This window comes from Mandrillus leucophaeus, unplaced genomic scaffold (genome assembly GCF_000951045.1).
Source record: "Mandrillus leucophaeus isolate KB7577 unplaced genomic scaffold, Mleu.le_1.0 Scaffold4, whole genome shotgun sequence".
NCBI lineage: Eukaryota > Metazoa > Chordata > Mammalia > Primates > Cercopithecidae > Mandrillus > Mandrillus leucophaeus.
This window is the reverse complement of record NW_012104253.1, coordinates 7,972,996-7,987,822: the sequence shown is the minus strand read 5'-3', so window position 1 is coordinate 7,987,822 and position 14,827 is coordinate 7,972,996. Positions and strand designations below refer to the sequence as shown.

The 14,827-nt window shown below is 32.7% G+C and overlaps 1 protein-coding gene across 5 annotated transcripts in view; it reads left to right on the top strand.

Annotated features, from left to right (window-relative positions):
• The window catches only part of PAPOLA (poly(A) polymerase alpha), a 76,579-nt gene that overhangs the window by 44,162 nt on the left and 17,590 nt on the right, over window positions 1-14,827 (top strand). For all 5 annotated transcript variants that reach the window (XM_011991655.1, XM_011991654.1, XM_011991658.1 and 2 more), the window contains 5 exons: window positions 3,883-3,936; window positions 4,416-4,535; window positions 5,811-5,920; window positions 9,450-9,571; window positions 13,850-13,992. In XM_011991655.1, the coding sequence (XP_011847045.1) occupies window positions 3,883-3,936; window positions 4,416-4,535; window positions 5,811-5,920; window positions 9,450-9,571; window positions 13,850-13,992 (549 nt within the window). The remainder of the gene's footprint in view (window positions 1-3,882; window positions 3,937-4,415; window positions 4,536-5,810; window positions 5,921-9,449; window positions 9,572-13,849; window positions 13,993-14,827) is intronic.

Genomic DNA, 14,827 nt, shown 5'->3' with positions numbered 1-14,827 from the left:
AATACTCTTATTTTATTATAACTTCCCCTATAAATTGTGATTTCTGTTTGACAGATAATTTTTCTTTGTTTTTATTTTAACCAATGTAGAGGAAGTACCTTGGAACATTTACACTAATAAACATGTATATAGATACTTTTAAAACTTGATACACAGGAGACACAGTTACATGTAAGGAGAATAATAAAGGAATTGGTTTTACAGGAAAGTATTAGTACCCCTTAATTCCTGGAATCAATGATGAAATTAGATTCAAACTTTGTTCTATTCACTTTCTTATAGGACTGTGATGGGGCTTCTTTCACTTTAAGAAAGATTAATGTTTACATTGAACAAACCTTAATGTCATTTTATTCAAATTCACATTATTAGCACTTTGGTGCTTTTTCTAAAGCTTGCTTACTGTTTCTTTTAAAAGTTTTAAACTATGCTTCAGTCCTTGCTGGATAGTACCTATAAGTTCTTTGGTTAAAAGATATATTACTAATCTTCACTGAAGTTTTTGTGAAACAATCAAATTTTTTTAGGTTATAAAAAAGGAAGCAGCAACAAATAGAGGAAATTACATCAGGAAAATTTACATTTCTGCTGAGTGTCTTCTGAAAACTTTTGAAATATGACAGTGGGCTATTTTTATCCGTACCAAATTCTATTTATATTTTTAATTGTTCTCCAGAAATTTGCGTCTAAGATAAAGTGATGACTATCATTAGGCTTTTGGAGGTATTCACAGATTTGAATTTTTAAAAACATCCTCATGTAAAATACCCCAAAGATTGACTGTACAACCAAATGAAAATGTTTAGTCTTCCCATAAGTCAGAGTTGATTCAATCTTATTTGAGACATATCATGAAATACTGCCTGTTGATATGTGTAGGATTTTAAATCATATGAAATATACCTGACATTCTTGGAAGGAGCCAGAACCATGGAGAAAAATCTCATTTGTCTTAAAAGGCAAACTAATCATCTTCCAGAAAGACATGTCAGTGTTCCTTTACAAAAAGGGGTAACATTGTTTTGTGAAATTTTTGGAGTTCTAAGAAAACAGTTTTTTAAATGCCGCCTCTGAGACAATTCGAGTTAACAAGTAACTAGCAGTAAATCACTAACATTAGGAAATGTGAATACTTACTTCAGGTGTTAGATTTCACTAGGAATAAAGGAAAAGTATTAGGTAAACCAGTGTATTCTCTAAGGTGCAAGATGATTTTATAATTTCATGTGTATATATAGTAACCTTAAATTTGTTAAAAAAAAGTTAAAAACAGGAAACTAAATCTTGGTCTTGAATTACGTAGATAGAGACTTACAAACATTTTTGACTAAGATGTGCCAGCTTTTTATTGTATGTATCTGAGTTATCTTCCCAGGTGAGATGAAATGGTCTTCAAGAGATTCACTTAGAGATTTTGTTTTGCAAATAGCAGTTAGGTAATACAGTAACTAAATTAATTGTTTCTAGGGCACTTTGCATAAATACTAATTATTTTGGGATATATTTTTATAGTTAAATTTACTTTTAACTATTTTAAACTATTTTTATTGGAAACTGTATTTTTTTTTAATTTGGGGAAAAGGTAATGGCAATTGCATTAAGACTTCAAAGTCTCACATGGAGGCATTTGAGCATCATAAACATGACAGTTTAAACATGGCACTTGTAAAATAGGGGATCGTTTTTTGGTACATCAACAAAATGTAGTCTAATTTAGATGTACATGTACCCTAGGTTTCTGTGGTCTGATTGGGACCTTAAGAATTGAGTACCAGTCCTGGTTTTAAAAATTAAAAATAGAGATGTTTAGAGAATGCAGTTGGAATTTTGTTTTGTAAATGAATTCCTAATGACTCAAGATATTTGCAGGTTATTTTTTATTAAACTTAACTATTGCATTTTATATCTCTCAACTCAAATTTGTTTAAATGTGGCTGAGTAAAGGACATTTAACTTCAGCGTAAATACTTGTTAGAATTAACATTTCTACCTATATGTGAATATTTGCATTTGTGTGTAAAATATGTACAGAGTAGGTACTCTTTCCCTTTTGGATTTCGGTAAGAAGTAATGTTGAACTCTAGGATTCAGAACTTTGAATTGCCAACAAAACTGTGTCCAAATGGATTGTGTATTTCCTCTTTATAAATAAAGAACATTGTATATCATTTAAGGTTTTGTTGAAGACTAAGGTGGTTATTAAGAATTTCCATTTTAATAATGTGTTTTAAGAGTGATTTAGAGACTGCGGGAGTTTTGTCCCTGCCCTTAGATGGACCCAGACAGCTTTGTGTTTTTGTGTACGTGCCTGATTTCTGTACTTCATTGTCTCCTGTTATAAGTTGCTAAACTTTTGTGAGAGAGCTCTTTCTGCATGTTCTTTACCTTTTTTTTTTTTTTAAAACCAGTTAGCCATTTTTAATATTTTAGGGACCTAGAAATCAGGTTACTGAGCTTGTCAGGATTTTGATTTAAGAGCATTTGGAACTCCGAGTATGGATTTTTCTATACATAAAATACATGAATTTTTAATGCTTTTATATGACTTTTGTTGACTTATTTGGGCCATCTGTGCTTGCTCATGTATTTGACATTTTCCAAATAATGCTGAGCAAATTAAACTGGTAAAGGAAGTATTGGTTTGTAGGGGTTTGGACTGCATATTCACATGGCTCTATATTCCTTGTTTTTTATATATCTATCTCTGTTACCTTAAGTTTATAGACTTCAGGTTAACTCCATTGAACTTTACATACCTCTGCCAGTAGAATGTGTACTATTATCCCATTTTACAGACGATGTACACAAGACTTAGAATTGCCTAGGATTACATAGCTGTGAAGAATTGAAACCATTTTTCAAATACATTTTTTTAAATAGGTTTGGTAGTTTTTTCTCTGGGTCTAGGTCAGATTTTTGCTCTTGGTTAGAAACTACACTTATAAAATGTGTTAGAAAGTATTAGGTAGACTTTTCAAAGAGTAAAATAATTTTAAAATTTTGGTGATACTGCTACTTTTGAAACTAGTATCAATACTTATCAATACTAGATGATGTCAGTTTGCTTTTTGCTGTAGAGATTCTGATGTGAAATTTGGCTCCCAGCACTGGGTACTATAGAAGAGTATATTGGATTGAACTTTTTTAGTCTTAGAAAACTGAATCATAGTAGTTACATTTGAGTTGTAAATAGTTTTAAAAAGACTTCAGTATTTATTTGATCATGATGCTATTTTCTGAAGTGAAAACTTGGCTTTTGTCTAATATGAATGGGATTGAGTTTTGGATAAAAATCGGATTTCTTTGTTGCTGTCATGTTAGTGATTTTTTTTTTCTTTTTTGATTATAGAAACGTATACTGTTAATTGGGAAAAAAAAAATCACAGGGCCTAACTGTAGTATTTAGTTTAATTTTCACTACTGTTTAATTTGAATTTAAAAGCATGATGTGTTCGATACTGTTTTTGAAGTTACTGTTGTAGTGTGTGTATTTAGTGATAAATTGTTGTGTCTAAAGCTGTGGTGTTTTGATTCCATTGAAACATTTTTAAGTAGATTATATTTTAGTGAGCAACTCTTTAAGGCAGAGCACTCAATCGGTGTCATTGAGCAAAACTATTAATGCTTATTTATACTTCTTCAGTTAAGCTGCTTTTCGGTAATTATTCATGAAGTCACTGCTTTTTTCAGAAGAATTAAACTCACTAGTAGTTAGAAACGTGGAATTTAGCATATATGATTTTATGTGCATATTGAGATTGTAGTGCCCCTTGCTAAATTGATGTGGATCTATAATTGTAAGGAAGCTTATTACTTTATGGTCTAATATCCAGCACAAAACATGTAAATAAAATAAATAGCATGTTGTCTTTATCTTCAAAGGCATTATATTGTACTTCTAGCAAGTGCACCAACAGAAAAACAACGCCTAGAATGGTGAGTATAAGAATAGACTCTACAGAAAAAGCAAACTTCAGAATGAATCACATAGCCACTGAACACAGTAGGAGATGGGAGGAAGTCCTTAAAACTTCTAGTTTGGTTTGATTTGTTCACAAATGGAGCTGCTTTACTGTGTGTAGTGAAAACATAGAAATCAGGGGATCCATATGCAACTTATTTTTTTGTTTGCTTTTTAGAGATCCGTGCATCATTTCTTAATTGTATATTTAAATTGCACTTACAGCTTGTTTTTCTTAAAATTTCTGTGGGGAGAACTTTTGCAGCCTTGCTGGTGTGAATGGAGTGTTTCTTGGCTCTTTTTTCCCTGTTGTTTGGCAATTTGGGGTAGAACATAAGGCTTCTGGTTTTATTTGTGGGAGTTCAGCCAGTTGAAATGCCCTGGTATGTGCATTTTTTAATTTATTTTTAAGTTAACCAAAACTTTTTGTTAATACTAAGTGACATTTGTTCAGGGTGGGCTTGGTGGAATCAAAAATCCGAATCCTGGTTGGAAGCTTGGAGAAGAATGAATTTATTACACTGGCTCATGTGAATCCCCAGTCATTTCCAGCACCCAAAGAAAATCCCGACAAGTAAGCCCTTTTCTAATTTAATTTCTTCTTCCCATTTCCAATTTTTATTCATAAAAGCTTTTACAGGCAATTTTTATAACCAGTATCACTATTCTGTTGACTACATGTGGCTAATAGACAATTTAGAACTTGTAACTTAATTTTTCTGATCAGAAACATTGAAAAGAAAGACTGTTTTATGAGAAAAATCAGCACACATTTTTTTTCCTGATATTCTTCCAGTGATGAGGTGCCTATTAGCTAGAGTTCACATTCTACAGTTTTCCGTTAATACTGTCTTTACCATTCCTTCTTAATATTTTCTTCTCCTGTTTTGTACAGTAGTTGTCAGAATAGCTGGTATACCATACATCAGTCTTTGCTTTTTATCTTAATTTTTTGTTAAAAGGGAACAAACATTTTGATATGAACTTATAAAAATCTGATTTATGCTTGATTCTGGACTGTTGAGAAGCTAACGTACGTAAAAGCAGAGTCAGTTTGCCTTTTTAGAGGTCTTTTATTTATATAGGTTAGTTGCTGATTTGATTGTTTGCTGTTAGTATGAGACTAGACTATACTTTGTTGCATTGGAGAGTTGGAGAGTACTAGTAATAAGCTTATTTTAAAAAATAAAGCAGCATTAAAAAAAGATAAGTGGAAGGATCATTAAATTTGTGTTACACAGTATTCTTAATGATTATATAGATGTTTTTAATTTTGTAATTATATGATAAGAGTTTTTTTACATTTTGTGGTAATTCTAATCTTAATTATTACAAGACTGTTTGATGTTCCATTCAGTAGATACACTGTTAAATGTTCAAAAGTAGCTAAATCACAAATTACTCCTGGTACTATGCTTCTGTTCATGTGGCCTTTTAAAATGAATTTTTGAAGTTTAAGAAATAGCTATTAAGTTCTAGTTAAATTTCTGTATTTAGAAAATCCTTTTTTTCCCAGACTTTCTGAAAAGTCTTTTTCCTTCGTTAGTTTAAAGATAATTTTTCTTTGATTTCAGTGGATTTGGTTCTTTAGAATCATCATTAAGGACATTGACTATCAATGTACAGTTAATAAGACTGTATTTCTCCTGGATCTCTGTTTATGTTGTAGTAGGAATATAGAGGACAGGTGTCGGTGAGAACTTTGCATTTTGATGGAGCTTGGGCTTAGAACTTTTAGTTTGCTCATACATTTGTATTACAAGTTTTTCCATGTCTCAGATTGTCAGCCACATTGATAGCTACGTTTTCATGAAATCCAGATAAACTATGGTAATGCTCTTCTTTGCAGGGAAGAATTTCGCACGATGTGGGTGATTGGGTTAGTGTTTAAAAAAACAGAAAACTCTGAAAACCTCAGTGTTGATCTCACCTATGATATTCAGTCTTTCACAGATACAGGTATGTCTTTACTTGGATAATCAAAACACTTCAGTTCTTGCATATTTGAAATTGTCTTGATGCACACCATAGTGATATTTACAATAATTATTGAAATTACTTGTGAATATTGAACTGTCATCAGAATAATGGTTTTGTATTAGTCTAATACAGATTGAGTATTCCTTATCCGCAATGCTTGGGACCAGAAGTGTTTAGGATTTTTTTCAGATTTTGGAATATTTACATTACACTTACCAGTTGAGCATCCCTAGTCTGAAAATAGGAAATTTGAATACTTCAATGAGCATTTCCTTTAAGTGGCATGTTGGCACTCACAAATTTTTGCATTTTGTAGAAGTTTCAGTTTCAGATTTTTGGATTAGTGATACTCAACCTGTATATACATGATTTTTCGCTATTGTGGCAACCTTAAAGTTAAGTTAGAACCATTCCAAACTTGACTTCTCCATAATTTCCTAAAAAATGGGAAACAACTTGAATATATGGTTGTCTAGACTGAATCTGTTTCTGACTGCCTTCATCATCTTGAACCTGAGAAATCAATGAAGCGTAACTTGGGATGACCTGGAGAAATTTCCCTACTATGTCTCAAATACAGATTCAAATGTTAATGCATAGGTGGGAAATAGGCTGATTAAATGTAGATTTCAGATTGACCTGTACTCTAAGATGAAAGGTAGTTCATTTTAACTAAAGACCAAATGGTGGATGTAGTTGAGAGAATGAGTCTATATGTAGGTGCACAACTTTTCATGGGAATGGCAAATACTACACATAGGGACAACTGCACATCTACTTTAAGGACTAATCCTTTTCTCTCTCAGACACTGTCCTTCTCTCTCCCATTAAAAAAAATCTAAGTGGCATTTTTATTCACGATGAGGAGTTTTCCCTGGAGAACATATAGACTTAAATTAAGAATTTTTTTACCTAGTTACAGGAGAGAAAAAAATTAGTGCCAGTTTGTTAAAAAGTCAGTATCGTGCACTAACTGTGATACAAAGGAGAAAATAAAAGGAAAAGAATATGTATTTCAATATGTCACTACTCAGATACAATGATGCTAGAAGATAACTGAAGTGTCAAGTGATTACACTTTATGTGGATTCGCTAACAGTGTGACATCTATAAATTCTGATCAATACCGGTGTGGTCTGTGGTGATTCAGGTATCACCAGCAGCGTTAGCATTGGTGACCTTGTAAGAGTGAAAGTTGCAAATAAAAAGAGATCTAATTTTGATATGCTTGGTGGTAGTTGTATTCCTGGAAATTTCAAATTAAAATACTCCGTTTTTTGTTTGTTTTTTTTTCTTGTTTTTTATTTTAAATACTCCATTTTTAAAATGTAGAATTGAAGTGATTTCTTGTTTAAATAATTGCTAAGTAGGTTTTTTGTCTTAGGAATGTAGGATGGACATGGTATAATTCTGTGTTGGGTAGAACTGTCCACGTTGAAGGATATATATATATATATGTTTCTAGCCATAGTACCTTTTAATCAATACAACAACAAAAAGACCTCTACAGATTTTTAGAATGTCGTATGTAGGGTGATACTTCACCTGCTGAACACCACAGAAGTATTTTTTCCTGAAGTAAAAATTCTGATGTTAACTTACTAATGAACTAGTAAGTCACGGATACCTACCTGGATTAGAAATTTGTTCTGTATGTTGTGTCCAAATTAAGATGTTTATCAAAGATTACACTAATGAACCATCAAGATTTTCAAGGATGTTTTAGATATTTTGGGAAGGAAAATTTAGTTGTCCTGTATATTGAAACACTTTAATCCAATACTTTATGGGATTTTAAAAGAAAATAGATTTCACATATTCAGCACACAAATGTTCACTCCCAACCCCTACCAGTTTCTTTTCAAGTAATTTTGGTTGTTCAATCTAGACACCTTGGAATCAGTCTTTGACCCTACTCCATGTTAATCCATTATAAAATCTTTTTGCTTCCTCTTTCAGAATATATTGAGGTTTCTGCTACTTAGTACTAATCCCACTGTTTTCATCCTAAGTCCTAGCCACTATAGTGCTGTTGGATCACTGTCATTGCCAAAACTTTCTCTTTTGCCCTCGCGCCTTCAGCTGTTCTTACCTAGAGTCCAAATGATATTTTTAAGCCAGATCATGTCTTGCCTGCTTAAAAGCTTTGAGTATCTGAGTATCTACTCAGAATAAAAGTCCAAGTCCTTACTGTGGTTTGCAAACTTCTGCCTGATCTGCCCTTTTCATTATGTCTGTGACCTTACCTCCTATTATAAGTTCACAATCCCAGTTTTGGAGCCAGAAAGGTAATGCAGTTAGTAATATACCCATTGAGGCCTGGAGCGGTATTTGGTACTGAAAGACAGTATCATTTCTGCAGGGAACCATTGATACTCACATGGAGCAAAAGATAAAGACCAAATAGCCACAGCCACAAGTAGTTCAGAACAGGGTTTGTTACTAGATGAATTTTGTTTCCTATCTTAGAAAAACTTGTGTGTTGGGAGTTTTTAGGATTTTAGAGTTGCACATAAGGGATTATGGATTTCTACTTGTCATCTTCTCCATTGGCATTTTTGTTGTTTCTGAAATGTTCCAGGCATTTTCTCCTGCTTAGGGCATTTTGTTCTTGATGTTTGCTCTCTCTGGAATGCTATTTCACCAGGTACTCTCAGCTTACATCCTCATGTTCATTTAAATCTTCAGTCAGATGTCAACTCAGTTTCCAGGCTGAGCTTCCTATCCTACTCCTTATGTGGTTTTTCTCAGTAATACTTATCATCATCTGACATGGACGGTAGTTTAGGTTTTATTTTTTTCTTGTTTATTCTATTCTCCCTACTGTAATGTAGACCCTTTGAGGCTACATTGGTCTTTGTTCACTGCTTATCTCCAGTGTCTAGAACAGTACGAATCAAGTATAGATGTTTCATAAATATGTTTTGTATGACTGACTTTTACCTTTTGGGGCCCTCTGGATCTAAATAATTTGAATTTATTTAATTGTAGCATTTTCTTTTTGTACCTGTGACCTCTATTATTTAAGTTATTACTATATATAGAAAGTATGTCATTAGTTAGTTTTATCTTGCAGATTCTTGTAAAGGTACCTATAGGTATAGTTTAATAAGTTTGACTTATTTTACAGCATGTGTTACATACTTGGGTAAAGTTTTAAACAATAGTACTGGTAGCATAAAAGGGTATGAGTTTAAGAAACCCTTTTCCCCTCATTTCTGCCATTTCTTAAAGAGTTACTCTTTAGAGTTACTACTTTAAGAGCTATTTAAAGAGTTACTACACTGGAAGAATTAATACATTTTGTGCTTTTATTCAGCGCATCTTGTGGTAAAAGGAGTTTACTCAGGCAATGAATTATGTCAGATTAGGAATAGGTCTTGACTGATTTACAGGTATGCAGTATTGATGGAAAAAGGATCCCTACTTAGAATAGTTTCTCTGGAGTGAGTTTAACTGCCTTTATTAAAATGTTTCTATTTCTTGTAACAATTTCCCAATTGTATAGTTTATAGGCAAGCAATAAACAGCAAGATGTTTGAGGTGGATATGAAAATTGCTGCAATGCATGTAAAAAGAAAGCAACTCCATCAACTACTACCTAATCATGTGCTTCAGAAAAAGAAAAAGGTAAATTTAGAAAGTACTTACAAAAGCATTACTAACATAATGTTTTATGCATCTGGACTATCATTATTTCAGAATTTAGGCTCAGTTAATAAGTCATATTTGAAATAGATGACAACTTTTTAAGAATCTGTTTCATGGGTTTCATGGAGCAGTTTCATTATGTGAAATCTGACTCTAATCAGTTTTCTTGCACACAGTTGCTTTAGATTTTAGAAGGATTAGTAGTGATGCTTCATATCCTTACTTTGTATATACCCATATTCTCTTTAAGCACTTTTTATTCTTACTCATTTAAAAATCCCACATCAGTATTTAATTTTCTTTCCTTTAAAAAGTAAACTCAATTAAATTAGTAAGGAAATATGTGGGTCAGGTAAATTATGTGAGACTTTTAAAAAATGAAAATCACATTTTTGGATGAATGTGAGAAATATAACATGTATATTATTTAAAAACCAAAAGTTGCTGAGTATAAAGGAGGTCATGAACAGAGGTCACTGAGTTAATATTTTGCATTACATTTTTCTAGTGTTAGTGCTTCTTTTGAATAACTTAGAGCTATTTTTTCCTTATTTGAACTTTAGTGAGCATATTGGAATTTTAGTGCACAGATACAAATTACATTTTTCTTTAGGTGATTTCAAAAATAGATGGTTTATTCTTATAATGGAATACTTCACAGTATGTAGCAGTGAAAATAAATGAACTACAACTGCATATACTAATATGTTGAATAAAAAAGCACACGTATGTGTGTCTCACTTGATACTTCCATATAAAGATTACAAGTTTAAAAACTTAAAAAACAATGTATTTACGAGAGAATATGAAATAAAAGTATATATTACAGAATGATAACCACTGCATTCAGGAAAATGGCTGGTTGTCTGGGATTGGGGTTGGGAGGAAAGGAATGAAATTAATACACAGAAGACTTTAATTTTATAATGTTTTGTTTCTTAAAACAGAATATATTGTAATACAAAAGCATTGAAGTTAATTAAAGGCAAGGACTCTGGAGTGGACTGCCTTGTTCAAATTCAGGCTCTACTGTTTCCTGCCTGTGAAATTTGAGCAAGTTACATGACAAACATCTTGTTCTTGATTTGTCTCATCTCTAAAATTGTGGCAGTATTTTTACCTATTTTATTAGGTATTTCATGAGGATTAAATGAGCCAATACATGTAAAGGGTGGTTTAGACTAGCTCCTGGCATATAATAAATGCTCATATTGGCTTTTGTTATCACATAACATCATTATTATTCACAACTTGGGGATAGGTAGATAAATGAGGAGGGGTGTAAAATCAGTTTTTAAGGCTTAAACGTGATGTTATTTTAAAAATGTTTTATTCTTCACCTAATGGTTTACTAAAAATTTAGTTAACTAGATAAAAATTGACAAACATGTACTATTCTCAGTGTACTATTTATACACAGACTGTTCAGTGCATGTTAACATATTTATTGTAAAATTTTCCATCAAGCAGTTTTATTTTAAAACTAAAGTATCTCAGCTAGAGATTAGCCTCAGGAAAACAAACCTAAAATATCAAGTTAAACATTTGCTTTCTAATTGTCCTTTAGTGTTGTATTATTAAGGGGTTAAATCAATTGTACTTAAATGTAAATTTATCACATACAAAAAATATAAACACTTTGGACCCAGGAATGGTGGCTCAAGCTTGTAATCCCAGTGACTTGTGAGGCTGAGGTAGGAGGATCCTTTGAGGCTGGGGGTTCAAGACCATCCTGGGCAACACAGCAAGACTCCGTCTCTAAAAAAAAATTTTAATTAGCCGGGTATGGTGGCATGCGTCTTACAGTCCTAGCTACTCGAGAGGCTGAGGTGGGAAGATCACGTGTGCCCAGTAGTTCAAGGCTGCAGTGAACTTATGATTGTGTCATTGCACTTCAGTCTGAGTGACAGAACGAGACCCTGTCTCTTAGAAAATAATTTTTTTAAAAAAGTATATAAAGATTTTATGTTTTCAGAAGTGAAAGTAGATTATGTTCTTTAGAACTTTGCTATTTCTTATTAATATTTAATTCATAATCAAATAGCTATTAACAGCTATTTATAAACAGATAATTAGATTTCTCAGAATCCTATATTCAGATTTCCTTTTTAAGTTCTATTTCCATGACCGTACTGATATTTGGAACCATCCTATGTAAATTTTAAGTAAATTTGAATATAAGATGTTTTATTATTTCTTAAGGTATTATTTCTTTAAATATAGTCATCTAGAATATAAAGAGAATCATTAATGATTGGAAATTTATTTTTTAGTCCAAAAATTCTATCAGATGAAGTAACTATAATTTCACAGCAAACCTACTTTTAACATTTTATTTATACACAGACTGTTCAGTGCATGTTACCACATACAGATTTTTCAAAGGTTTTTGATGAAACTTGCTATTTTGTGACCTGCCTTTTTTTGTGTTAACATATCGTGACCATCTATCCAAATTATATTTTTAGTGGCTGTTTAATATCTCTTTATCTAGCTACAGTATGATTACATCTACCCTGTATTTGAGATCATTTAGAGTATTTCTAAGTTTGCATTAGTAAAATAGCACTTTCTTGCCTAGTAAGTAACAAGTGTCTAGGAGTCAAGATCTATGAATGTTTTGTTTGGACTCTTATAAATAGCTTCCTTTTATTAACTGCTATTTGCATAACACTGTACCAGTCCTTTTTATATTTAATGTTCCAGCAACCCATGGGTATTGTCTTTTAATAGCAGAAACTGAGGAGTTAAGAACCTTGCCCTGGGTCATGTAGTATGAACTGTGAATTGGACCTAAGTCTGACTGCAAAGTATGTGTGTATGTTTCTTTCTGTAGTATGTTCTTTGTTTTATTTCTTTTATTAAAAATTATGATAGAATATTTATGACTCTTTGGCTTTGAGGTCTCTTGCTACCAAACTTGATCTGGATATAGAAGCAAACAAAGCAAAGTAGCTTAATGCTGTTTTGTGTTTAGACTAACCAGTTAAACTTTCACAATTTATCCCCAACGGTGGCCTGTTAACTCACAGCTGTTTGGTCACTTAGGGAGGCAGGTAACTGTAGAACTCAATATAATTTACTTACTGAATAAATCCTCATATCTAGGGGAGAGTAAGATTGGTAGCATTGTTGAATAGTAAGAAATACTCATTTATAATATTAGGTACTTTTATTTCACAACTGACTTCATAAGCAAATGGCGTTACTCTCTCTTCCTCTCCTTTCCACCATATCTCACCTTCCCCATTTGATCAATTTTCATTCATGTACATAAGTGATATGTCTAGTGCTAAATCAAAGATAAGAATATTTTGTTATTTGGGGAACTAGAAAGCACAGAATGCAGGCACATATATAAGGAATGTGTTTTTGTCAACAGTATAAATTATTGTCATTAAAATGTTTGTGTAGGTAAGTGAACCCAGGCTAAACATTCTGGAAAAAAAAAATGAAGCTGAATGTAATGTTACAGTAGCACCAAATAGCAAAAATTTAAACTTTGTTACTAGAAAGCAACTTTAATTCCATGAAACCATCCATAGTTTTTGGTTTTTCTGCTTTATTTGTTTTGGAGTGCTTTGATTTTTAAGGAGGACCAACATTAGGATTTGTATATTATGTTTAGTTTTCAGAAAATTATTTCTGCTTTTCTTTTCACAGGATAATTTACAGTATTAAGCGTGCCATTTAAAAAATTATAAATTGCAATTAGAGCACTAAAGTCTCTCGCTTTTGAGAGAGGCTCTTTTTATTGACAAATAGTAAGGAGTGGCAATAAGTTTGAAGTTTGAAAAATTTTATGTTTATTGTAGGATAATTAGAAATCTACATGTAAAGAGAATCACTTCTAGACCCACTTTACAGAGAGTCATTGTAGTACCATGTTTATTGTTGAGACATTTTTTTCTTGTATGTGTATATATTTAGAGTTCTCTGATTGGAGATTCTTTTGTTTTATATTATAGTGTTTTTAATTTGTGTTGTATCTTATGGTCAGTAGATACATTTAATATAGCATTTCTTTCTCCTTTTTTCTCCCACATAAGAACTATATTTAATGTTGAGGCCTTCTTAGAAGAAAGTACTTGACTCCCAAATTGTTGCCTTTTAGAATCAGCATGGCACATCTAACTTTCGTAGATTTAGTGATTTGTGCTTTTCAGTAAAAACCATATATGTTAAGTAAAAGGTTTCCATGTTTCAGCATCTGGATGAAGTAAAGATATATTCAGTAAAATGTTTCATTGTTTGCAGCATTCAACAGAAGGTGTCAAATTGACAGCTCTCAATGACAGCAGCCTTGACTTGTCTATGGACAGTGATAACAGCATGTCTGTGCCTTCACCTACTAGTGCTACGAAGACCAGTCCATTGAACAGTTCTGGCAGCTCTCAGGGGTAAGGAAAAAGAGGAAAACAGAAGTGGAGTGGCTGTTTGCTGAATCAATCAGATACATTCTTATTTTGCTATTAAAGTCATCTATTTAGAATGTTATTTTCATTCCATCTACTAATTTTTTTTAATAGCAATTTAATTCCTAGTTTTGGGGATAGTACTTTTTGGTTTTGTCCTGTCATACTTAACATTTTATTTTTGACACTGATAATGTCTTCAGTCAGATGTGAATGAATGTTAGCGCATAACCCCTCCAAGTTCATGTGTTTAGATGGCTACTGCTACAGTGCACTGTATGGTGTGCTAATGAGAACAGACAAAAGGAACAAAACCACCTTTCTGTCCTAGAGCTGCTTATAGCTTTGTAACAAGGGAATGTATCTATGATAGTTAGGGAAACCTGTTTTAGAGCTAGGTATCTCTCTTAACATTCACAGCAGGTAAAAATTTAAAATTTTATTATTATTTCAAGAGATGGGGCCTGGCTGTTTTGTTTAGGCTGGCCTTGAGCTCCTGGATTCAAGCAATTCTCCTACTTCAACCTCCTGAGTAGTTGAGACTAGAGGCGCATGCCACTGCCTTGGGTATGAAGCAGTGAAAAATTTTCAGCCAGGTGCAGTGACTCACACCTGTAATCCCAACACTTTGGGAGGTTGAGGTGGTAGGATCACTTGAGGCCAGGAGTTCAACACCAGCCTGGGCAACATAGTGAGACTCCCATCTCTAGAAAAAAGTAAAAAAATTAGCCAGGTTTGGTGGTGTGTACCTGTAGTCCTGGCCACTAAGGAGGCTGAGGTCGGAGGATTGCTTGAACCTGCAAGGTTGAGACTACAGTGA